This window comes from Prinia subflava, chromosome 13, assembly GCF_021018805.1.
Source record: "Prinia subflava isolate CZ2003 ecotype Zambia chromosome 13, Cam_Psub_1.2, whole genome shotgun sequence".
Lineage (NCBI taxonomy): Eukaryota > Metazoa > Chordata > Aves > Passeriformes > Cisticolidae > Prinia > Prinia subflava.
In genome coordinates this window covers 13651218-13676647 of record NC_086259.1, presented here as the reverse complement: position 1 = coordinate 13676647, position 25430 = coordinate 13651218, and the positions used below count along the sequence as shown (strand labels likewise).

General features: G+C 42.4%; 2 protein-coding genes across 4 annotated transcripts in view; both read right to left on the bottom strand.

Annotated features, from left to right (window-relative positions):
- The window catches only part of PDPR (pyruvate dehydrogenase phosphatase regulatory subunit), a 28659-nt gene extending 24244 nt beyond the window's left edge, over positions 1 to 4415 (bottom strand). Inside the window, exons 1-3 of one of the 3 annotated variants that reach the window (XM_063411009.1) lie at positions 3998 to 4415; positions 3309 to 3608; positions 877 to 1010 (exon numbers count right to left, since the gene is read on the bottom strand). In XM_063411009.1, coding sequence (XP_063267079.1) covers positions 877 to 1010; positions 3309 to 3535 — 361 coding nt within the window. In that variant the 5' untranslated portion in view covers positions 3536 to 3608; positions 3998 to 4415. The remainder of the gene's footprint in view (positions 1 to 876; positions 1011 to 3308; positions 3609 to 3997) is intronic. The other 2 variants (XM_063411011.1, XM_063411012.1) reach the window with 2 other exon arrangements.
- A 131-nt stretch (positions 4416 to 4546) lies between these two features.
- The window catches only part of GLG1 (golgi glycoprotein 1), an 82265-nt gene continuing 61381 nt past the window's right edge, over positions 4547 to 25430 (bottom strand). The window contains exons 10-26 of the mRNA XM_063411001.1: positions 24840 to 24941; positions 22813 to 22966; positions 20998 to 21135; positions 20122 to 20208; positions 19182 to 19244; positions 18398 to 18511; positions 17909 to 17997; positions 16940 to 17057; positions 15854 to 15946; positions 15179 to 15316; positions 13795 to 13918; positions 13309 to 13451; positions 12986 to 13087; positions 12246 to 12353; positions 11518 to 11638; positions 10500 to 10606; positions 4547 to 10024 (exon numbers count right to left, since the gene is read on the bottom strand). Coding sequence (XP_063267071.1) covers positions 9857 to 10024; positions 10500 to 10606; positions 11518 to 11638; positions 12246 to 12353; positions 12986 to 13087; positions 13309 to 13451; positions 13795 to 13918; positions 15179 to 15316; positions 15854 to 15946; positions 16940 to 17057; positions 17909 to 17997; positions 18398 to 18511; positions 19182 to 19244; positions 20122 to 20208; positions 20998 to 21135; positions 22813 to 22966; positions 24840 to 24941 — 1969 coding nt within the window. The 3' untranslated portion in view covers positions 4547 to 9856. The remainder of the gene's footprint in view (positions 10025 to 10499; positions 10607 to 11517; positions 11639 to 12245; positions 12354 to 12985; positions 13088 to 13308; positions 13452 to 13794; positions 13919 to 15178; positions 15317 to 15853; positions 15947 to 16939; positions 17058 to 17908; positions 17998 to 18397; positions 18512 to 19181; positions 19245 to 20121; positions 20209 to 20997; positions 21136 to 22812; positions 22967 to 24839; positions 24942 to 25430) is intronic.

The following is a 25430-nucleotide window of genomic DNA, read 5'->3' as shown; positions in this document are numbered from 1 at the left end:
ACTATTCAGGAGCCTGGAAATCCCACATCCTCAAATAACTTTAAAATCTTACAAGCTAGTAATTAAAAAGTGCATGAGAGAGCTTTTCAAAAAAGCAATTTAATTTTTAATTGTGTTCTCTTTCTACTTCATATACTCCTGTTTATAAAAAAAACCCCTGAATTGCACACATAGTAGGTGTTAAAAGAGAAAGAAGTTACTGGCCAAAAAGTGATCTAATGACTACTCAGAAGAATAAAACTTCAACAACTAAAAGCAGATATTATGTCACTCCTACACCTACACTAAATTAGTATTCATCTTAATTGCAGACGTAATTATTAACCTCTATTGAGTCTGACACACATCACAAGTTCTTGTCAGAAGAAAACTTTCAGTGACACCAAGTTCTTTCTACTAGGTTCATGCCCAAACACTTCGGAGGGAGAGGGAGAATTTCAACATAATCTTTTTTTGTTATTTCCAAGGCTCGACTGCAGTAAAAGACACAGCTTTGCCTATGCTTCAGTGCTCCTGTTAGCCACCTTTTCTTTTTGAGAAGTAAATCAGTGCACAGAACAAGCCAACTTGCTCCAGTCACTGCAATATATTTTCCACATCATTGTGAAAATTCCGGTGTCTGCCTAAGCTACAGAAAACCTAAGTTAATGCAAACTGTCACAATTTGCAAGTAGCTTGCCTTCGGTTTGCCCATCTGATATTCTCCCTATTCTGTCACTACACTAGTGACATCCCTTTGCATCTGATTAGGTCCATATGTATTGATTTTGAACAGGACTTTCAAGCCTTAAGACACTGTAAAACCACAGTCATATTTTAGTGTCAGAACTTCAATTCAGTTTCCCAAAGAGGACTCTGTGAGGACGCTTTCAGTACCTGTTTGCACTCCTGTCTCCTGTTCCAGCTGCTGGTAGAGCTTGTTTGAATAGTGTGCCATCTTCAGCTCTATGGACACGGGCCTGGCTGTGCTCACAATGCCAGCACAGAAGCGAGTGGTGCCAGCAGCCAACCTGCAGGGGAAGGTGCAGAGATGGGCCTCATACAGCTGCCAGGTAACCCTCCACACCAGACTGCTCCAGCAGCCCCACTGGCAGCACAAACGACACAGCAACTTCTCCTCCAAACTCATCAGAGCAACACTTTAAGTTGGATGATGCAGGGATGACACAAACTCTAGAATGATTTTCCTTTTGCTCACTTTTGAAAATACGTTGCATTTCAAGACAATTTAACAAGTCCTAAACACTGACATTTTTCAAAGAAAGCATTTTTGAAAAAAGAAAATTTTACACTTAAGCTGAACTGCCTGATTCTTGCCTTCTCCAAAGCAGGATTTCCCTCAAATCAAAATTAACTTGGTTTCCAGTCTTGCATCTTTGAAGATTACAGTATGAGCAAGTCCCTCTCACTCTGTAACAACTGCCATAGACAGGCACATGCTTCTTGTCCCTTCTAAAACTGTCCCTAAACCATTGAGTTATTTTGTGAAGGGCTGCTCTAGAGACAGGAACCTACACAACTCCATGCAGCATGGACAGGGGGAGACAAGGCAATTAAAGTATCTCCCTTGCAGCCTGCTTCCACTGTAATTCCAAGTTACCTTTGCTGCTGCTAAAGCCATCCTGTATTTTTCCATTTGACACAACTGCTTTCAGCCTAGCATGTCTATATTCTCTCGGTAATTCAACCTAAGATGCAGTTGGGTAAGGAATATTTGCTACACCCCTGCTCAAAGACAACCCAAAGAACCGAAGCACAGTCTCATCATGCTGTGCTCCTCATAAGACATTTCTGCTACTGCAGTATTCCTGTTTCTCCTTGAGCATGCACAGACTGAGCCTGCACAGCATCTTAATTCACTGCAGATCTTTAATGGGCTGTTCATACCTTGCTCCAAGCTAGCAAAAATGACATTCCCTTGCAAATGCAGCCCAGCATCCCACTTTGCTCAGAAGGACCCTACTCACAAGGTCTCAGATGAGAATACCCAATTTCTTTTCTTTGCAGAAAGAACCTGCTGCTTCCCAACCACACAAACTCCAGGATGCACAGCTAATCATTCCTGAAGGCAGTATCAGGTGGGGAGCTCTAAAGTAGATTAAAAATACCCAGTCCAGCACTTATTCAGGGCATTAGAAGCTGCTACAATAAACACCTCTTCAAACCCTGAAGTCAACACCCACAGTCTCAGGTGTCTCATGCCCAGGATCCCCAAACTGCTTAAAGAAAACGCCACAAATGTCCCTCAGAAAGAGACATCTAAAACAAGAGGGCAAATGTTGGGATGCACAGCTTTCAACAGGAACTGTGTGCTCTGCTACAGAGAGCTGACCCAACTCACTGAGGGCACTTCTGTTCAGCCAAACCATAACAGCCTTGGCTGTTTTACAAAGGGCCACTAAATCCTCCAACAAACTGGATAATCTGAGCATTTAACCAGCTTACAGGGTGATGTTTTAGTGATGCCTGCTTATAACCTCTTGCAATTTCTGGAGCTTTGCTGGCTGTGTAATGCTTTAGACACACATGGCATCATGCTCTGAGAGGTCAACAGGGGCTGTAGGAGTAATGTGGATTTTTAGTTCGTTTAAAATGGTCCATCATCTTTGGCAGATGCATTGTTTTACATGATCACCTGTGGTTACAGCAGAGCAGCTGAACAGCTCCCAAAGGAACTGTGGTGTGTGGAAAACCCACACCAGAGTAGAGTTCTCCTGATGGGAACTGCAGTGCATGGAGGATGCACACTGGAGCTCAGTACTGATCACACCCCACTGTGTCACCCCCATGTTTCTCAGGGCACTGTGGGGAGATAAAAGACCCTGGAGTGCAGGAGTGAAGTTGAGGAAAAAAAGGTGGTGTTTTAATATTTGTTTTTTGTTTCTCACTACCTGAATCTATTTTAACTGTCATGAAATAAAGTAATTATTTTAAATTAATTCTCCCTAGGATAAGTCTATTTTGCCCCTAGCAGTAAAATCTCCATATCTTTATCCTGATCCTTGCCTTACTTTCTCTCTATCTTGCAGAGGGAAATGATATGGCTGTGTGGCAGTCTGGCCCTTAGCCACAGCTGCCCCACCACAATCAAACAAGGGATACTCTTCACCTTGCAGAGCAGTCCTGTGCCTGGGAAGGGGCAGCAAGCACTGTTATTAGTGTTCAGTATAACCTTATTTCCCCCAGGGAAAAGGCTATTTCCAGGTCTTCATTTTAGTTCAGGTGAAGAGACAGAAATAACAAATTACAGCACATAGTGTTCTGCAGAGAAGTCTTGTTTTGTTGAGTTTTTAACCAGAAATCCTTACCTGCCCTGCTCAAGTAAGACTATATCCTTCCAACCCATCTTGGAAAGGTGATAGGCCACAGAGGTGCCCATGATTCCACCACCACAGATGACAACCTGTGCCTGTGCTGGCAGGGACACCGGATGAGGTTCTGCTGTAGTTGAGGTACTTCTCTGGGAGCTGGTCATCCTCCTCCATTTCGGGTGAGCTGCCCGCCACTGGATATCGGACAGCAATCGGAGAAACATTCTGGCACCTCTTTGTCACTTTTCCTAAAGCACCACCTAGACGTGTTCAGACGTTACCTCAGTGCCGCTCCTTCTAGGAAGGAAAAGATGAGATTGACATTACCACTTATCTTATTACACACAAGGCTGGCAGCAGGAAACATCACGTGGTGTGTCGGGTATAAGTGGACATGAAAAAGCTGATGAGCAAACAAACAGGAGGGCAGTTACTCCTGAAACAACAACCTTGCCGTTAAGATTTAACCTCAGATCATGAAACAGGAACAGAGCATTTCACCTGCGGTTTTGACACAGTGCAACTTGACAATGAGTAAAGAACCACGAGAGGTGGAAAAGCTCTCACACCCGTGACGAGGAGAGCTGAAACAAGCACCAGGAACAGATCATGCTCTGGAATGTTTTCTAAAGCCAGAAGTTAATGGGCACAAACAAGCTTGATTATTAACGCTGCCAGGCTTTTACCTGAAGAAGGAAACGAAGTCTGTGTTCAGAATAACTGGCACAGAGCACTGGAGAGGCCCCGTCGGGAACAGCTTTATCCCAAGCTTTACCCCAGGGCCTGGCTGCGGCAGCTCCACCAGCAGCAGCACCGGAGGTTCCCTCACCCGCAGACTCCGCTCCGTGCCGGGAGCCTGAGGGACGGAGGTGTCAGGGCGCGGGGTGTCAGGGAGCCCCGGAGCGGGGAGCCCCCGCCTCAGCCTGCTCGCCCCCGCCGGCGGCCCCGACCCCGCGCTGCGGGGGGGCCGGGAGGGGAATGGGGGCCCGGAGTGGTGCCGGGTGCGCCGGGGTGGCGGAGCGGGGCCGGGGTCGGCGGGGCCGCGCCGGCTCACCTGGGGCAGGGGGAGGCCGGGCTGACCTTCCGCGCTTTACGGCCGCGGCCGACGCGCGACAGCCGCCCCTGCGCGTGCGCCAGCCACACCCACCCAGCCGCGGGGGCGTAACCCAGAGAGGCCCCGCCCCTAACCCCGCCCCTTTCTGCCCCGCGTCCCCTCAGAAATAAACCACCACAAGTACAAACCTGCAGACTCTTTTTTATTAAATTCTCCCATTTCATCTGTACAGAACAAAAAAAATGCACATTATTATGTTCAGAATTTCAGTAACATCTCAAAATTACACAGCATGGACATGTAAAAAAAAAAAGAAAAACAAAAAAGAAAACCAAACCAAAAAAACAACTGAAACAAGGAGCAGCCAGGATTTATACACAGAAAGGGGAAACAATTTACAAAAAAAAAGTCTCGTTAATGTCACATTTAAAAATAATTATAATAAAAAAGAGAAACTACGTTCAAACAGCATCTGCTGTACAATAGGAATCCGCTGGGTCTGGTTTGTACACTGCGGGGTGCTGGGGAGCCCTTTCCCCCTGCACCCACCTCATGCCCAGGCCAACACACGCTACTCACAGCTTCCATCCTCCGCTTCTACGGGCGGCAGCCACACCTTTCCCTTTTCTCCTAGTTCAGTATTTCCCAAGGCGAGAGCTAGGCGAGCACTTCTATCTAACTCAGCCAATACATGGGCAGCAGGAGTGCTATCTCAGGGCACAGCGATTCACCCCGGCAGGCATCTTTGCGTTTGGTCAGCTACGGAATCTAATTTGGGTGTTGTGCAAGGAGAAAATCTTGCCTCTGGCTAGTGAAGAGCAACGTTGTTACTCCTCCCTATCCCAGGCAGCATTCAGGAACTCAGTGGAGCAGATGCAGAATCCCACTAGCACAGGCCAAAGCACAGTGCCAGCTGAATTCTCTCTAGCACATATGTGATTTGGGTCTTCTCTAACCATGACTCATTGGTGGGAGCAAAACGGCAGGTCTGGCTCCCAAACAGGGACACTGCGCAAAGATCAATACCTGGGAGCTGCCTGGAGAATATGAACCCCAGAACGAGGAACGTGCTCTTACACAAACCCACACTACTGCTGTTTAAGTCCACATAGCTGTACTTTAAATAGAGACAGAAGTGCTAGATGAAATATTCTGGTTTCATACCACACTCATGCACTCATACACACCTCAAAACTAATTTTTTTTTTCAAACAAAACTGATAAAGAAAAAACCCTACAATCTTCTTTCATTAAGTAATAATGTGTTTTAACAGAAATCGCCATCCAACTTGAACACAATTCCTCTACAACATTATGGGATTCCAGTGATCCCTCTGGCTTGTTACATTTCTTCCCTCTGCACCTACCTGCAGTTAAGTTTCTGTACTTGAGACAGTCATAACTGTTATTTTCCATACAATGCACTTACTGGATTCTTTCACAGCAACACTGATTATATCACAGTGTCAGATTCTGGAGGAAATGCTAACATTTTGCTACAGAATTATTCAGCCTTCACTAGGGTCTTTCCAGCCCTTTACACAGACACACAGCCCAATCTGCTGGGTAATACACTTCAGGTGCCAGGAATTTTGTTCCCATCCAGGTGAATTACTCCAGCAGTCTAATGTCAAAAGTGAGGCAATAGAATCCCAAGCTGAAACTCTCAAAAAGACTTGATTAGACTTACTAGGTGAAAAATAAATAAGCTTATTACCATGAATGAAAATGAACTGTAACAGGCTAGCAGGAGTGGAGTATAGAGGTGCACATCATGCACAGCTCCTGACACGTGCAAACACATGCCATCATTTAGGAAGCCTAACTTGTTAACCCTCCCAGCAGCAGCAGCAGGCAAATGGAGAGCTGCAAGCCTTGCCAGATCCCAAACATCCAGCTCTTCCATCCACACCCTGAGCACCAGCATCATCAAGTCTAGAATAAGCTCTCCAACAGAAGGTTTTGTGATGATCAGGAGGAAAAAAAATACAACAACAAACCAAAAACCCAACCAACAACCATCTCCTGAACTGCATTCAGTGAAAGGCAGACTTCTCCAGTGAGGTAAGGGTCATGAAGAGGAAAGACTACCAAGAGGCTCTTCCACACTAACTCGCTTCTTCTGGCTGACTGCAGCTACTGCTAACACTCTCTGTTAAAACAGAGAGGTTAAAAAGGCTTTCTCAAATTCAAGGCAACAGCAGTGTTTCTTACAACCATTTCTCACACCTTCCTACAAGGGTGGTGAGACAGTGGCACAGGTTGCTCAGAGAGGTTGTGGACTCCCCATCCCTGATGTGTCCAAGAGCAGATCACATGGGACTCCAAGTATCCCAGTCTAGTGTGGAAGGTGTCCCTGCCCAAGGTAGGGCTTGGAATGAGATGAGCTTTAAGGTCCCTTCCAACTCAAAACTGTTACATGACTCCATGATTTTTTATTTTTTTCTTCCTTGCAGTGGGGAAAATGGTTACCTGCAGGCAAGATGATGTGTTGGCAACAGCACAACCAGGTTATTTTTGGAAAAGTACTCCTGTGGGTTTCTGTGCTTGCAAAACCTCTAGATTTTTAGGTATGCATGAGAAGAAGGAGAATGTTTCAAGACTGTGACTGGTAGATTTTTAGTCCAGAAAAAAGCAGACTTGGTCATCACCAGTGGTAGGAGATCCCTTTTTAAAACGTGAAAAGATAACATACTCAATGATAAAATAGCCTGGACCCCTTGTCAAACTTTAGAAAGCAGGTCTGTGTCTCTGTGACAAAAGGTTTAATTAGTATCCTGTTTTCTTCTTCCAAAGGCCTCAGACAAAACAATTCTAACACCATCACAGTGCACTCACACAGAAACTGCGAGCCTGACACAGGCAGAAACACCACTGGAGCATGGACTCCTAATGCCATGCTCCAGGTACCCTTACCATAACCTCCTGCAAATTAAAACGGGAAAAAAAAGCCCAGAAAGCTTTAAATCTGAAAGTAAAGAAAGTCACCTTCAGAGCTGAACAGGGTTTACATTCAGAACTATGGCTACAAACCTACAATTTTCACTGCAATGTCTCCTGGAATTTAGTGGAAGATGCTATTTCTAGACAATAAACCATCTAATCAGGCTTTTCAAGCTCATAAGGTTACAAAATGCCCTCTCAAAAAGTCCAACAGTTTAAAAAAAGCCCTCCAATGGCAATTTAATTATGCCAGATAGACATTTTGGAGAAGCAGGACTCATGCCAGCAAGCAAGGCTGCACCATGATCCCACTTCCTTTGCTGGCATCTCTGTGAACACACCCATCTTGACAACAGTCAGTCAACTGATACAACACACACTTCTAATTACCAAACTAATTATCTGTGGAGTTACACACCTGTGCTACCTCAAGAGACACAATTAGCTGTTTCTCCTCTGCTCCACTTCATGCTGACAGCCATAGAAGCTCCCTTAGCACCAGGGAGGAGCGTCAAGAGAAGGAATTCAGGCTTAAACTCAGTTCTACCTCACCACTTAACTGCAATCCTACACTAACTCTCCACTGAAACTTCATTGCTCAGGCTTTCACTGCTGCTTGTTCGTGTTCATAGTACTTTACTACAAAACCAGAAGTGTTTGTGAGACTCAGTAGCACAGCAAGTCTAAACCCATATTAGCTTGCTTCCATCCTCAGAGCACGATGAAGGTATGTTTGCAAAAAGCTTCAGCAAAAAGTCATAGCAAAAGCTCACAGTATTTTGTATATGCCATTCTGTGTATACATCATCACCAGAATCAGCTGGTCCACACTCCGGAGTGTCTCAAAACCACCTCCACTGTTCTTCTAGAGAACAATGGGAAGAACTGGAAACCCAGGTCTTACCTAGCAGTGTGCTAACTGGGAAATAAAGTTATGGTTCAAGCATCAGCCTAAGTTGGATAGTTTCAGGCACATGGTTTTTAGCACAGCACACATAAGGGTGAGCACATCTGAAAGGTGAATAAAACATATCCTCCTGTACACACTGACACTTGTACAGCCTCTTCTAGATTTCATCAGCACTCTCCATGTTTCAGTCAAAGCACGTGTCTTATGAGATCCACACCGCCTTGTACTTGAGGAACACGGATGATGGTGAGAAGAGGCCACAACTACTGGTGAGGATTTCCTAAACATCTTCTTTGGACTCTTGGGTGCAAGTATCAGGTTCTGGAAGTATAACTATACATAGCACAAATACACATGTTGATGGTAACTATGCAAAAGCTAAAAGCTACTTCCCTTAAAGATCCAGATGTTTCTGCCTTTCATACCACACTATCATTCTTCCATCCACTTCTGCTTGGCATTTTGGACCGGCACCCATGTCCTACACCCCAGGAAAAGGCCAGGTGTTATCACCATCAATTGTAGTTGTGGAAATGAAAACCACTCTTCAGTGCTACCATGCAAACCATTAGGAAGTGGAGTGTGTTCACCAACCCCTGTGCTAACCCACAAGTAACCGTTATACAGAGAGAGAGGATGTTGAGTGTTCCAGCACTTTCTGCATCACTGACAGAGCACTGCACTGCCAGAGTGTCAATACCATCTACACACAGTTACTTTAGGAGGGAAACAACTTAGCAGCAGCAAGGTAAAATAAAAGGAGTGTTTGAATTTTACTGCATCATCGCTAATGAAAAACTTGACCGAGTAACTGCTCAGAGCACTTCCTGTCCACTGACACTGTTCACTACTGACAGGCTCTACACACCTTGTGTCTACGTTGTGTCTTTAATCTACTGAAATACAAGTTGTACAGCTCACATGAGTATTCAATCCTGGTCAGTATTTTATTCTATCTTGCGAGCAGCAGAGGAAGAAAGGGAGGACATCTTTTCAGCCAAAAAATCCACAGTCACATAAGCAGGATATTCACTAGGAGATGACACCAGTGATTGGTGTCCTTAGGTTGTCCAAGACTATGCTCTGAAGATGCTTTACACAGACGAGCAAGATGTCCAAAACAAGGCCAACTGTGGTGTAAGATGCAATTTACCCTTTAATTTCCTGCCTCAACTTCACCCAGCCACAGAGGATGACTAGATTTCAGTATGAACCATTACCTAAATCATATAGTCGGTATGCAGAATATGTCTGTCTTTAAAAATTTACTTAAAAACTGCTTGAGCTGCAGGTCATATCAGTCTGATTTGGAGTGAACGCAGTTCCAACAGTACAACAGAGACTTGTCTACAGGCAGGTAAACGAGAGTCTGCTAACAAAGGGGTAACAAAAGCTGCTGGCTGGGCTGCCAATGTTGCACACAAACTTTCATAGGATGAAGATGCCATGGATGAGATCCAGGATGGGAAAACTGAGCCAACACCTGCTGCTTTTCTAATTTTTTTTTCTTTTTTCCTTTTTTTTTTTTCTTTTTTTTTTTAATTCTCCTCTCACAAGAGGGGATGGGTAGACTATACAGGGGAGGGCTGTACAAAACTGGGCACTGGGCAGGCATTTCTTCAGCAGGCAATCCAGGCTCTACCTGTCCTTGAGCTCTCTTGTCACCCGCTTGGTGATGCGTCCACACATCAGGCCGATGAGGAAGAGTACACAGATGCCAACTGTGATCACAGACAGGATGTAATTCTTGGATGGAGAGGTCATAACTTGCATGGCAAGGTCAGAAAAACCTTCTGCTGGGGCAACCTGGAGGTGAAAAGGGAATAAATCAGCCAAGCTGTGCTTTCCATGCAACCCTCAGCCATGACATTTACCAGCTTTAGTGTCAGGTACTCCTATTCCCTCCTGTCGTTGTCAGACTTGGCATGAACCTGAAAAAAGCAGGCCTGCAATGATTCACCTGAAGGAACAGCTGTTCAGGAGGGACCTTTATAACAGGAAGTTTTCCTGCCCCTATTTCATTGCCCCACACCTTCTCTGCAGGAGACTAAGCCCTGTGTACACAAAAGATAGTTTAATTCTGCATTGTTAGGGATGCATCTGAGACACAGAGATATTAAGATGTAAGTTCCAAGAAGACAACCTGATTTCAGTTTTTCTAGACCAAAAATACTAAACTTCATTCAGAAACAAGAACTTCATTACAGTTGAAGTTTTTCATAAATACCTTGCAACAGAGAGATCTAAGGCATAAAAAAATGGAAATCATTTACATATTCACCTTTGCAGCATAGCTCCACATTTCAATACGATCATTAAGGCGTTTCTTGCATTCAGGCTGCAACCTCACACGCTTATCTTCCAGAGCTTCCATTAAGCATGACATTTCTGTAATGTGCAGAAGATAGTGTTACAAAATAGAAACAGTGGCTTCAATAACATGGTGCAGGGAGGGGCTCTTCCATTCCCATGAAGGCTGATGGTTACAAGGCTTTCTGAACAGACCTGGCAGACTACGCCTGAGGCTAGCAATTTCACCAAGATTCATGATCAGTATTGTGTTTGGAGATGCAAGGAATTTTGCCTTCCAAAAAGAAACTACAGTACGTATCCAATATATAATTCATGTGATTTACAAGAGATTTTATGAAGTTTTATAAATCTGCACCTTCAATGAGCTGTACACTCTGAACTCCATGCCACCAGCCTTTAGGGAGAGCTAAGATCAAGTTCAGTTCAGAAAAAAACAGTCCTATCTTCTTAGGCTTGTTAGGAGTTTCTTTAGAACAGCAATAAATTTTGAAAGGTTTAACTTCCTGAGTTTTCACACAGTACTGTGAAAAGGAAATGGGATCACAGTGTTCTGGTGCCTACAGAGAGGCTTGGCCAACTAACTCATAAGCTTGTTTAAACACTCACATAAGACACAGACATAAAATTTTGTGGTTTTTATTCATGCTACCATACTCGACTAATCCCTAATTAGATGCTTTCTGCTTTGCAGTCAAGAGTTATTTAGCTCGTAGCAAACAGGCCACAGACTTAGTTAAACCAACTCCAGACTTTTAATGTACAACTGTCAATTCAAGCACTGGCAGGCAGAGCCCTCTCTAAGCCACAGACTTGGACACAAGGAAAGACTTCTTGACACCCATTCATCTACCACTTCTGCTGCTGTTCCATCCTGTTGCCCATAAATGACTGGTGGAAATATCCCGTACATAAGATTAGGCTGGTAAGAAATGCAGGCTAAGTATCTCAAGACTGAGAGGTTACACGAGTACAGCTCGAGCACTTACGGCGTCCCCTCCCTGGCGGAATGGCAGCACAGTGGTGTTTGATGTCTAGGGCACAGGCTGTGTGGAGCACTGGGTCAACAAATATATCTGCTTTGCTTTCCTTCAGCATGTTGAGCACTTCCTGCAGAGGAGGAAATGACAAGTACCTCTCAGAAAAAGGAGACAGAACAAAACTCAGGCTGATCAATGTCTCTGAAAGGTGTATCATCTTTTCAAATCCAGGATTGTGAGAAAATCCAGCCCTGTCCTTGGATAAGGACATAGTATGAATGCTGGTTTAGGCTTAATTAAGTGTCCTGGTTTGTAACATTCCTTAAAATACTCATATTAATTTAAAAGACAAAGTCAGTATGCCAGGACTACTTCAGTTAGAACTGAAATCAGGTGCCACAGCCATGGCACAATTCATACAGCCCTCAAGCACCCAGCCTGGGCCTAGAAAAGGCTGCAATGGAGACAGCATCAAGAAACAGGTTTGTAACACGAACCTTTGGCAATCATAATCAAGAAAGGATTAAAGTCTGGAATTGCAAAGGAGGAACTTCTCAACACAATTTTCACTGGCAAATTGAATTGAATCACTGCAGGCCAGAACTGAGATGTACAGGGAAATTTCAGCACTCTGTCTTCATAGTAGCTAGAACATGACCTAGGCTATGATCTAGAAAAATCACAGATTTCTGCAGGGATGGGAGCTTTTTAGAGCATATCCAATTTATTTTCTTTACCTTTTTGCACATCTCAGTTTTTATTTTCAGAAGATTCACTTTCAGACATTCTTCCACCTGCCCAGTCTGCTCCTGAGCTGCTGCTTCCTCTGCACATAAGCTGGAAATCTATTTTGAAAGAGGTGTTTTAACACAAGTAGTTTACAACAATCATTCTGCCTTTTAGCACATTGATATCTCAGTATGTTAGTTCATCACAGGGTGCAGCTAGAGAATACATGATGAGATTCCTTCCCCCCCAAAACCCCCAAAGCCAAATGCAGCCTGGCTCATGCAATATGCATAACCCTTTGAAACCCAGCAGCAAGAAGTCAATATCACTGTACTAAGGAGGGCAGGGAAGAAAACAGCATGGAAAGAATGTGAAAGTATGAAATAAGTAACACTTGAAGCATGACCAACTCTGTTACCAGAACTGAAAACTCAAAAAGCCTGACTGTATTCCAGTTACAGCTGATAAGACCAGAGAACTGACTTTTTTTTTGATGATAGGAAAGAAGTATTTTTCCAGTCACAAGTACTGATGTGATGAAAAAATTAACTTCATATTAGAACTGGACAGGAAATTCCAATTCTTGTGCACTGGACAAAAGTCACAAGCAGAACATCTGACTAGCTAGAAGCAGCTCAAAGGGAGTTTTTTGTTTTATTTATTAGGAAAGCATGTTTTGAGAAACAAAAATCTGTTACACAAAGGTGGCTTTCATCCCGAAAATGTAGCTATGGAGTTACTTTCCTACCTCATCAGAACAGTGCATCTGAAGCTGGGGATCCAGCCGATAATCAAGGGCTGATTCCTGGATTATCACTCGAATTTGGTCCTCGCAGTCTGGAGAGAGACGCTGTTCGGAGGAAAAAGTCATTAACTCAATGACCTTTGGAAATCAACCACCCTGTACATTAACTCTAAAATATTTCTACAGGAACAAAACCCCCCTCCTTTTTGTACAGTCTGTTACATATTTTGAACCCACTACAAGCCCAAGTTTGATTTGTTATTAAATGACTGTTGATCAGCACAATCTGCATATTTATCTCATTTGCAGGCACCAGTTCTACTCACCTGGTCTGCATATTTCAACTTCAGGCATGAGATGACTTGTCCTTCCAACTCTGTATCATCCTTGGCCCTATTCAGGATATTTTGGCAGAATTTTGGTATGTCTGCTTTGCAAGCCTTCCTGAGCACGGGATTTAAGCGGTAATCTAACCAAGAGAGACGACAGAACTTCATTAGAACACACATCTCTTCAGATTACAGAGCATAACCCTCCAAAAGAGATGGGATAGGAATTTTCTGGGTGACATTATACCATCAAGGAACATAATTTTTGGGGAAAATAGTATTTTCATAATAGAATTTCAAATTGCGAGGTAAGAGCTTCAGGAATAAAGAAGATTCAACAACACATGCTGACCCTCAAGAACTTGACTAAGGTCAGTGTGTACACAGAAAACGACAAAGAAGAATAAAACAAAACTAATAGTCTTCCAGCCATGCAGAGCACCTCAGGCAAACAAGTTCTGTTTTTATTTCAGAAGAAGATACCTGTGTTCTGTGTAATCTGGCGCTTGGTAATCATCTGCTTGCATTTAGGATCCATCACTTCACTGTTCTTGTTTTGTTTCAAACACTGCAACATGTTTTTTGAATCCGCCTCTGGACAAAACCGCTACAAAAATCCCCAAAACCCAACAAATTGCATCACTAAAAGCACTTGAAAAAACAAAACCCCAACCCAACAAGCAGCTTCCAATTAATGGAAGGGAGTAATCACCTACCCAAGAGAAGAGTATACAGCCACACTGCCTAGCCCCAATATCTCAGTGCTACTCTCTGAATTGACTACAGGCAGCCATGTCTCTGCTTATGCACTGAGCTGTACAGTCCTTACTGGCCTCATCAAAAGCAAATTGCCTTTATTCTTAGAGAAACAGCACACTTGGAAAGAAATGCCCACCAAGTCAGGTCTCATACTCAACTACTTTTGTTCCCATTTATTTTAGAAACTAAAAAAAAAATCTTTTAAGTCTATACACATACTGCTGTTCTGTGTAAATGCTGCTTGGACAAAGCAGCAGTAAAGACTTTATTAGTACCACTCAGGACAAACTAAGACCACACACAAGGAGAAGGCAGAGAGGAGCTCATTGACAGTAATTTGCCCATTTCCACCTTGAATCACATAGTCCAAAGTGAACCAGTTTACTCAAAATTCAGACTAAGGTAGTAGTTTCTCTTGTTAGAAACTAATTCTGTGGGTGTAAGATAAGGCCTCTGCATCTTCAAATCCTCACTATTTTGATGACTGGTCTCATTTTAAAAGCATGTGTCTGAACTGGAGAGCAAATAACTCTCAGGACGTTCTTCGTTAGCCAAAATATAGATATGCAGGGTGCTGCATACAGACCACAGATACTAGTGTTTCAGGCTTTGGAGTTCTGGCTACTGTGAAGGAGTGTCTTACATGGACATTCACTGCTGCTTTCCATATGGCACCACTTCCAGTTTTCATTTCTAATCTTAAGTTATGTATGATTTTGCTTGCTTTATCAGTTTGATAAAAGTCTGTGTACACCTGGTCAGCAGTGAACTGAAGATTTTACTCTTCTCTGTGATCATAACTTCTTCACCCTTGCTAAAAGCCAATCCAAATCCAAACTGACTGGATGAGAACTGTATTAGGAGCCTCAGAACAGATTCCCTCTTCTCCACTGGTGGTAGGGAAGACAAATTTATTAATGCAGAGGCTTCAATCAGGAAGTTGAAAGAGAAGACCCCTGAAGAAACCTCAGCCTGATTCAGAGTTAGGAAACAGATTACTTTTACAAAAAAGCACAGCAGTGTTGTAACAAGCCTCTATGGGAAGCTCAAAGCTGACTGAGCTCTTATATCCCAACCTCGCCCTCTTAAATGAGCACACTACCATTACCTTGATCATCTGCTTGCAGACTCTCATGAGAGTGTAGTCCAGTTCTGGGTCCATCATCTCTGTCTCCTGCAGTTTAAACACCTTCTGGTGGCACCGTGTACTCAACTGCTTCTTGATTTCTTTCAGGCATTCAATAATCTACAACACAATATTGCAGGCATAATGGACACACTGTTGATATGATTTTGTCATACACAGCCATGTGTTCCCCTAATGACCACCTTCATCTCATTTGGGCAATTAAGTTCCCAATGCCTAGACTATATCAAAGTCATTACCAATGCTCATTTCCAGCACTAGCTTTAAGCTCATCTCTTCTCACAAAGATTTAATGAGATGAAGAGGGTCTCTTGGACTTATTCCAGAACCACCAATCTCATCCTGAACACATTATGCCTAGGAAATCTTTAGCAACATTTGCAGTAACCAACTGCTAATAGCTTAAAACCAGCATAAACTGAAGAATGAAGGGCTCACAGCATTGCATTCACCCAGTATTAATGCTTGTGTGCCAGTGGAAAAGAAAGAAATTAACATTCTGAAGTACTACCAAAATATTTGAGTAGTATCAAAATGAAAATCTCAAGCTGCACTTACACAGGCAAAAGTGTTCTTCAAAAGTTTTCTGAAATGAAAGTACAAATTAAATTGTAAATTATTAATAAATTCCATTACCTGAGCATTGCCATAGGGCACGTTCTGGCAGTAATTCTTGATGTCACTTTTACAAGCCTCATACAGTTCTGGTTCAAGTCTGATATCCTCAGTCTGCAGGAAAAAATACAATACAAGCCCTGAAGTAGGACTTGAGACTATTTTGCTTTTTTAATCTCTTAACTGAAGACCTCTACTCACAAAAAGTAAGCAATCCTCACAACAGGCATTCATTTTCTTTGAACAGAAGGGTCTTGGGTGTGAGAAATGATGTTAGTAAGAAATCAATTTTGGAATTCCCTGCAGCAATCTGTCACCTTTTTAGACTGAAGAAAGAGTTTAAATCAAATTATAGAGCTAGCAAGTTGTTTCCACTGCTTCTCCTAAAAGGGCAGCATCACAACCTGTCCAAGATAACTAAAATCTTTCCACATGAAAGCTAAAGCACATATTAACAACCACCCATCTAGCAGGTGATCTGGAGGATATGAATGAAGTTTCCTGGTTTTGGTGATGCCCAAAATCTGAATTCTTCCTTTCAAAGGCAAGAGTGCTGCCTCTTCCTATATGGACCTACTTAAGGTGAAGCTTTGACACTTTAACAGTATCTACAGGACAAAGCCCTTAAGAGTTTATTACTGCAAGCACTGCAGCAGGAAGTTGAGAGGCAGCTTTGCCTACCAGAACAAACACTACTCCTATTTATCCATGGAGCAACTTGGAGCAGCTGGACTCGAGTTGCTTCGTCTGTGCTTGTTTCCTCAGTCTGTAAAATGAAGCTTTTGTTCTCTCCTAGAGGATGTCAAGGACATCAGAATGTGTAGCACGTTGCTATCTAACACTAAACATAATCACTTCTAGCTGAAATTGCAATGACCATTCAGCTTGCCTTAGCCTGTGTGAGGCAATATTTAAGGCATTAAAGCAGACAATCAGTACTTTCGCCAAGAAGGGCACTTGAGCCCCGTTGTAAGAAAAGTGGAAAAAATAAGTAAGATACATCTTACAAACAAGCTTCTTTTTCCCCAAAGGTGGACAAACCAGGAAGCTTTAACTGAAGGACCTCACTAAAAGAGGGGGGAGGACAAGAGTTTCAGGCATGTTTACCATCTCTAGCTCCTCAACACGCAGCTGTTTGCGGCACTTCAGAGAGACCCTGTGCTCCTTGGCATCCTGCAAAGTATCATTGCGCACAGTTGTGCTCAGACAGATCACTACATCCACCCTGCAGGAAAGAATGCAGCTTTTTAGTCATACACCCTTCATTTAGCCAAGGCTGATACTGGATTACCACATCAGAGAATCTGACTCCAATAATCCAAAACACAGCATGAAGTTCTCGTGCATCTGTGCTTGCTTCTGGGTACAGTTCTATGTAGAATAACTGGATCACAATTAAAACCTAAATTGGAGCCTAGATCAGCAGACAGGAAGACATTCAAAATCCCACCAACACCTCTGCCCAGCAAGACTTCTCCTCTTCAGTTGTGTCAGCACTTTAGAAAAGCTTTGCTTCATCTCAGAAATACATGAAGGTGAATACCTACATAGCATTGCAAGCAATCCTTTTACACTATGGGAAGGGCATTTACCTCATAAAATGCAAATTGTCTTGCTATCCACAAACAGAATTGACCTTGTGTGTAATTCAGCCTTACAGTGTTGCAGTAGGACATTAAAAAAATCCTTAGACTGCAGTGAATAAACTAGATAAAACAAGGAGGATATTTTCCCTTCCCAGATCAGCAACTAGAACAACAGTAGTCTGCCTCTTAGAAGGTAATGAATCTAGCAAGGATATAAGACATCCTGGGACATGCAATCCACTAATTGTAATAATTAGCTAGTTTCACAGCAAGTAAAATAAAGAGGACAGGCTTCTATCCAGGAGTAAAGCAGAATTTTAAGAGGAAGGCCTCTACCTTAAGCATCTGCAGAAGACAGTCACTAAAGGAACACATACAAACCAATCAGCCTCTAAAAGAAGTCTAGTGTTTTCTGTCCTATCATGAAATACCCTGTCACTTAATTATATATTTATACAATCAGATTGCTGTTTGGTCAGGCACTACATACTTTTTTTTAATGTTGGGGCACAGTTTCAGCACATCCTCCTTGCAAGCCATTTTAAACTTGTACGAGAATCTAAAATCTTTCATTTGAACCTGCAAGAGAGAAATGGGGAGAAAAACAACTTTGGTCATCTGGAGTTCTAAAAATAAAGCAAAGTGCTGGCCACAGAACACTTGTTGAATCACACAATTAACACATTCTTTTGTTCAAACTTATTAATGTGGAAGCAAGAGGAATGCTGCACTGCTGAAGAAGTTGGGACCCTGTCTACCAAATGCCAGGGAGGAAGGAAGGGCTGAAAAGAAATCATCTCCAGAAGTGACCACTTATGACCAAGCATGCAAATATAACTGTCTGAATTCACAAGAGCTTTTTAAATACAGTGGAAAATCAATTTCAAAGAAGGAGTGCTTTCACAATTAGCTAATTCCCAGCAACACCCTGAAAGAACAGAACAGGCTTCCACTGATAGCAGAGAAAAGTGTTGCTCACCAGCTGGAAATGAGTAACACCGATTGCACATTTTTCATTCATTTCCTTCTGGTGTTTGTTCTGTATTAGACATTCCATCAGGTCCCCAGAATCAATCTGGTTATCTGCAACCTCCTGAAGAAGAGATTAAAGGCATAAAAATTAACTACTTTTACAAGTCATGGGTTTTATATGCTCTTTTGGCCCACTGTGACCAGGCAATATGGAACTGAATGGAGCTCACTCTCCACAGTGAGCTCACTATTAACTGACCACTCTTGAGCTGCACCACACAACTCCAGCACACAACTGTTTATACAGTGTAGAAAAGAACCATCTCAGAAACACACACACTTCAGACTCAGAACACCCTGCAAAGACTCAGTGCTTACATGACATTAAAATTAGGTGCCTTCACTACTCTTTAACTACTCAGCCCTACACCAGTGAAGCTATTTCAGCAATGCTGAGCAGCTGCACAGAGTAGAGTGGTTAGACACACTGCTCACATGTAAAGCAGAAGGAAAAAAAGTCTGGCATTTAAATTACTGTAAAGAGCGATTTTTGCCAATTACAGACTAATTTTCATCTTCAAACTAGTTTTTATGCTAGGGCTTTGACAACAGCAGAAACACTAGGCAGAACTAAGAATTTTTATTTCTGGGTGATTTTTTAATTAAAGACTTTTGGAAATTATTATCTCTGATTTTACTTTTGAAGTGTACCAAGAACTAATAATAAAACTCTCTAACCTTTCCCACTGAGTTTTTCCTCAAAGATATTCACACTATTACAGAGTACTCACATGACAGAATGTCTGGATAATGGGCTCACATGCTCTCATCAGCAAGGCTTCAATTTGAATGTCCTGTAGAAAATTTTCACAGTGAATGCACAGGAGAAAAAGATTCTAGAGAAAACCTGTGATAACTCAAAGTCAACCCAGTTTGAAGAGTTTTGAAAAATGCAATCCAGATAGTTTTGCTTTTTAGCTATGGAAATCCCGGGGTTCACTCTTGTCAACATGGCAAATGCAAGACAAACCTTCCAGCTTAAGGGAAAAGCCTGGTCTCCACAAAAACTCCTGACTTGGATAAGTCAGTCATTCTCCAAACGGGGTGCTACAGTGTTAGAAATCACCTTCTACCTAGGCAGGAGTTGAAGACTTGGCGTAGTTCTGAGAAAATCAATGTTTCTAACCACTGGAAGGAAACTTTCCCTAGGGCACAGTGTAAATTTTAAGAGATATGGGGAACAGTCTGGGTCTCGACAGTTAAATGTGCAGCTTCATAAAAGAAGTAAAGCTGCCAGTGTCACTGGAAATCTCTACTGATATACCTGGTGGTCACTGCTTGCAAAATTTTTGTGACTGGGAGGGAAGCTGCAATACAGTACTGAAAACTACTTGCAAGCAAGACCAAAGTCTCAAGTCCCATTACATATCTTGACTTGTGTTAAAGTTAACTGGGTTCCTGTGCAAAGCTTAGTTTTAGTACTGTAAATGATCTTTAAAGTAGGAGAAATGCCATCAACAGCCTAAAATCCTGAATTGTTTTTCATTTCTGTTCCTCAAGAACCTCCAGTAAAACTTCCACTGTATGGGGTAAAAAGGATGTATTTTGATCCCAGATCCTAGCTGCATTTTTCAGCTCCTCTAACCTCAGGTTTTTTCATCATTATTAAAATGGCATGCTTAACTAGACATGCTCATCTACTCCCTTTACCCCAGGCTGAAAACCACTCACCTCAGACTCCAGCTCAGTGAGGTTTCCCACTATGTCTCTGCAATCAGACACCAAGTCATCAAGATGGTCCTGAAGGCATTCCAGCTCCTACAGAAACAGACATTTGTGTGATCCGAGAACCCAAGGTGAAATTTTGGGCTTACAACATTGTTACACATGTGAAACTGCCCTTCTTTTTGTAAAGTCTTAAACCTCATTTAAAACCACTCCTCTACCTGCTCTCCCAGAACACACATACATAGTAATGATTGAAAATCATTGGTCTAGGATGTTAGCATTTGTTCTCAAATGCTGCATGATGTGCTTTCACTTCTGGAATATCTCATTTAATTTGCCCTTTTCATAACCTTAAAGAGAGGTTAGCTACCCAGCCTGTGATGGGCACTTCAAAAAGCCAGTGGTGTCTACAGCATCTGCTGCAGAATGGTTCCTTCACTACAGGCCTCATAAGGCAGAGCAATTTAACATAAAAGTATTTGTTGAAACTTCGTTAAGTAGCTGCAGATGTTAGTTCAGTTCTGTATAAACACAGGAAGCATGTCAGTATTTGCCAAATGGAAATGGGATAAAGTTTATGTGGGAAATATCAAGCTTGTAATAGAATATTGTAAGTAAGAGGTTGAGGGCGGTAGGGTTGCTTCTTTAAAGCCCTTTTTGCAAACTATCCCCTTCTCCCTTCTCATTCCACTAACATTTGAACATGCAAAGCTTCTTTGCACCACCTGTCTCAGTCTGGTGCAGACTGTGTTTCAAACTGCGCTCATTTTTAACATGTTCTCCACACTTAAGAGGCAGCAAGATGTCCCTTTATCTCTTTTTGTCCTTCTCACCCCTCCAGCTTTGCAAACAAAGCAGCAATGATATTGTGTACAGTACCTGCCCTGTCTCTGTTTTTTCACTGCACCACTTCCCCAGGTCAATCATGCACTTGTCCTGGAGGGTTGGGTCCAGCTTCACATCCATGGCTCGCTGATGGAGGATTCTCTGCACCTCTGCTCGACACTCCCGTGATAGCTGCAAAGAGAACAGCGAGTGTCTGGCATAAGGGGTCCTGAAATCCACACAGGGCAAACAGGATGCTGTCAGGTAAGGTTCTGAGTGTGACCACAAATGCCATCATGAATCCCAGAAGGCACAGAAGTCCTGCAATGCTCAGCAGAGGCCTGTCAGGGCCCCCACAAGAAATGTGGGTTTCAAAAGAGCTAGGAGCTCTGTCATTTAGTTTAGATAGAGGCTCCTCTCATTCCACTAAGTTTAAATCTGTATTCTTAGAACTCCACTTTGCTTATGAAAGAGATGTCAGACCAGGTCCCCAGGTTATCTGCTGTACCTTCACTCAAGGCTACAGAATGATTCTGGAGAAGAAAGTCAAAGTAGCTCATGGCCTTAATACCAAACGGGAAGCCCAGAATGAGGCAACATAGTCCAGCTGTAATTTCTACTCAGCAATCCACACTGCAGCACATCAGAGTCAGCACTTGCAAGACAGGAAGAAACAAACTGTAGGAAACCAAAGGGTACTGATGTGGTGCTTATCTGACCTAAAATGTACAGTTGAAGCTTAGAGCTTCATACATTTAAAAATCCAAGCCACAGGAAGTTACCTAGCATTCTGTCAACAGCACTGGAAACAAATATAGGTCTAACCTCCCATGAGTTTGCTTCCAAGACTAAATTTCAAAATGACAGCTGCTCTCTTAGCCTACTTTCCAAAAGAGAAACACATTTAAAAACCTTTTCTCTCTCTGATAGATTAGTTGCAGGGTGGCTATTGATTTCTTTGGTCAGCATTAATATAAAATGGAATGAAAAATCTCAACTCAGCAGACTAAGAAACTGCATTAAAAAAAATTATTCCTAAAAGAGACGCTTTCAATCAATACTTGACCTCTGCCACAAAAGACCTTTTAACTCAAGCTGTGGAAATTAATTTTTAAACTGGGCCATTGTGTAAACCCATCAACTCCTAGGGACTGTGTACACTACAGTACCAAAAGAAAAGGAACTGAGTACCCAGGTGCTTTCATGTGAGTGCTCTGCTAAAGGCACGAGAGGGCAGCAAACTTGAAAAGAGCAGCTCTCAACCACAAATGTGATTATGGTGGATCTCCAGACTGCAGGGCAGCAAGTCAGATCCCCACTGTCTTCTTTAAAGACAGCATAAGTATATATTTATCAGTACAGCATGCTCCAAAGAACTGGAAGGATGCATTATATCAATAGGAAGAATTAAATGGAATATAATTTGAAGCTGGGCACAAATCAAAACCTCATTAGAAACGGCCAAGGAAAACTATCTCAAAACTCCTTTATGCATAAAACCAATTTTACATCTATGCTAGCTATTTGCAAGGAATCCCATTCCTCTTTAGAAAGACATGAGGGAGGACTTGCACTGGGTTTGAACAGAAATGTAAGTCAGTGTCAGCACACAGTTCTCTCCACGGGCCTGTGACACGAGTCAATCATCCCACTGGGCCTATTTTGCCTTACCAGAACAACCACCCAGACCTTCAGGGCACCCTTGAGGAGGAGCTGGACATCCAAAGCAGTGCAACTACCACCCACAGTAAATGACTTAAAGCAGGCTTTTCCGAGTTCTGGCAGTTTTACATTGTGTGTCAAACTTGCAAACGTGTGCAACCCTTCTACCACAAATCAACAAGCAGCGAGTTGCCCATTAGCACTCACCCTCCTTCCTTGCTCCTCTGTGCGATATGCATGCCTGTACAAGCAGGAGAAAACAGCCCCTGGAGGCATCAGCTCACTGGTCTCATTCCAGCCATGGGTATGGCAGAGGCGGGAGGCATCTCCCTGACACTTGCGGTAAAGGACTGTGTCCAATCTGCAAACAGAAGAGTTATCCCTGGCACTTCATCCAAACATGGAATGCTGTTCATATCCCAAAATGCTTTGGAGGCAGAAAATCCACTTCAAGTTTCAAGCACCACCAGGACACCACTCAGCAGCAGTGTCTGAGCAACTGAACCAACACGTGGCCTCAATTCAGTGTGAAATCAACTCCCTAAATAACACCAAAATCTTTAATTACAGATCAAATTTTCAACACTTCTTGAAGCACCTTCCATTTTCTTCTGCAGCGTGCCAGCCAAATACTGACACATGAGAAAAGAAATCCTCTCCTTCGTGTCCTGAAGGGGCAGAAAGGAAGGTACATACCACATTTTGCTTGTGTGGTATCTTACACGTACTTTGTACTGCTGCCATTCTGAAACACCAATTCCATAAAAATCTGAGTTGGATTGATTCTGTCTGCCCTGGATTTGAGCCAACTGCAAACTCAATGTCCCCTGCTTTGCATGTAAGTGCAGATCTCTTAAGATGTTGTCTAATTACATGAAAGTGAAGTGAGATATTGCTAATGTTCCAAAATTGAAACTTCATATTTATAAAACACTCTAGGAAAAAAAATCAAGTGATTTCAGTGGACACAATTATATAAATAATAACAGTATCAACAAAACCCCTTCTACTTTGTGCATCTGTCTAAAGCACACAGTGCAACAGATTTATAAGCCAGTTCTGGGGAACAGTGGTTAAACAAAGATAAGCTAATGCTGCCCAGCCTGCATTATGAATTAGAATTATTCTTACTCCCAGGAAAATGCAAATAATCAGTCTTCCTTCTTCCAATAACTTAAGTTTGACTCAAACAATGAATTACGTGCTGGAAACAGTACAGGCAGGAGACCCAGCAATGAAGACAAACAGGAAGGGGAGAAAAATTAAGTATTCTTGTCAACCTATGGAGATAATTATTGAGATGACTAAATGAACAGCCAAAAAGCCCTAAACTCTCTGTTCCATGAAGCCCTATTTTTAAAAGCAGAAGGATCACAGAGCATATCAGCTCTCAGCTACTGGCAATGCTGTCCATAAATACATGACTTGCTGTGAGTCAAGATTTTCGTAATGTTTGAATCGAACACTCCTTGCAGTAATCAAACCAGGACTTCTTGCCTTACACTCTTTGTGGCCACTGAGAACAATTACTCAATTTCTAGCAGTAACTCCATTTAATGTACTCAATTTCCTCACCTCTCCATCTTCTAAAGAAGACAAGCCAAACACTTATTCTTTCCTCACTGGTCACGTTTATCAAATTTATTCTCTCCTCATCCTAACCAACACTGACACAAGGGGCTTTGTATATATTTAAAACAAAGCACTGCCATCTCTGGATGAAAAAGATGGAAAAGCAGTGCTCTGAAGGGTATTACATCTGCTCTACAGGTTGTAATTACACTTAAAGAATTTGAAAATGGGTAGAAATGGAGGCAGAAAGCATCTCACACAGTGAATCTTTGTTTTACTTAAAAACTTGGTTTCCTTAAATTCCGTACTGTAGCACTTAGAGCAGATACAACTAGCTGCCACCTGCAGAGAAAGTGACCTTTGACTTCAATATGGTCTGACAGAACTCTTTAATTAATTGATGCAACAAATTTTAGAGCTCAAACTTGAGCACTTCTTAAGGCTGCATCACTTTTAAGAGAGTATCAGATTTAAGTGGCATCAGACCTTTTCTAAGCAGCTTTTGCTTTTAGTGTTCTACACAAGCATTAACATCCTACTGACCTGACATATTTGAAAGTCCTGTTCTGAACAATCACAAACTATACTGTTCTACAAGGAACTGCATACAAACACTTAACAAAAACATCAAGTGAAAATAAATCTTGTGTTACAGTACTCACTTCCAGTCACGAGATATAAAATACTGGAGCTCCAGGAGCCTATGCTCACAGTCTTCTACCATTTTCTCAGTATACAAGTGCTCCATCAGGCAAGAAAGAATCCTGAAAACAGAAGAAAAAGCCAAGCCACAGACTGTTAAAATCATGCTGAGCTTCCCTGTAACAGCTGGTATTGCCAAATCAGTCTTCCAGTGAACCACAGATAAGATGTTCAAAGTCAGTGGAGATCTTCCTCTTCCTTCAAAAAGATTACATCTAAAACCAGTGCATATCAGATTTGTACCCTCTTATATTCCATTGTTTTAGTTATCTCAGCAAGTCTGACATACAAGAAAATTATAAGGAGTATTCCACAAAAAAATCTGGCCCAGGGGAGAATATATAATCAGACCCGAAGACAGAGACACCTGTCTCTGCAGTATGGGTTTGCTTACCTGGCCTTTCCAGGTTTGTCACTTCATGATATTGCTTAAGACTTACATAGTTAGAGAAATTAGCACATCAAACATTACAAACTTAAGTCTAAATGCCTGTGAAATCTACATCCTTCACCAGTGCTAAACCAGTCCTCCTATAAAAATACTGCAAGAA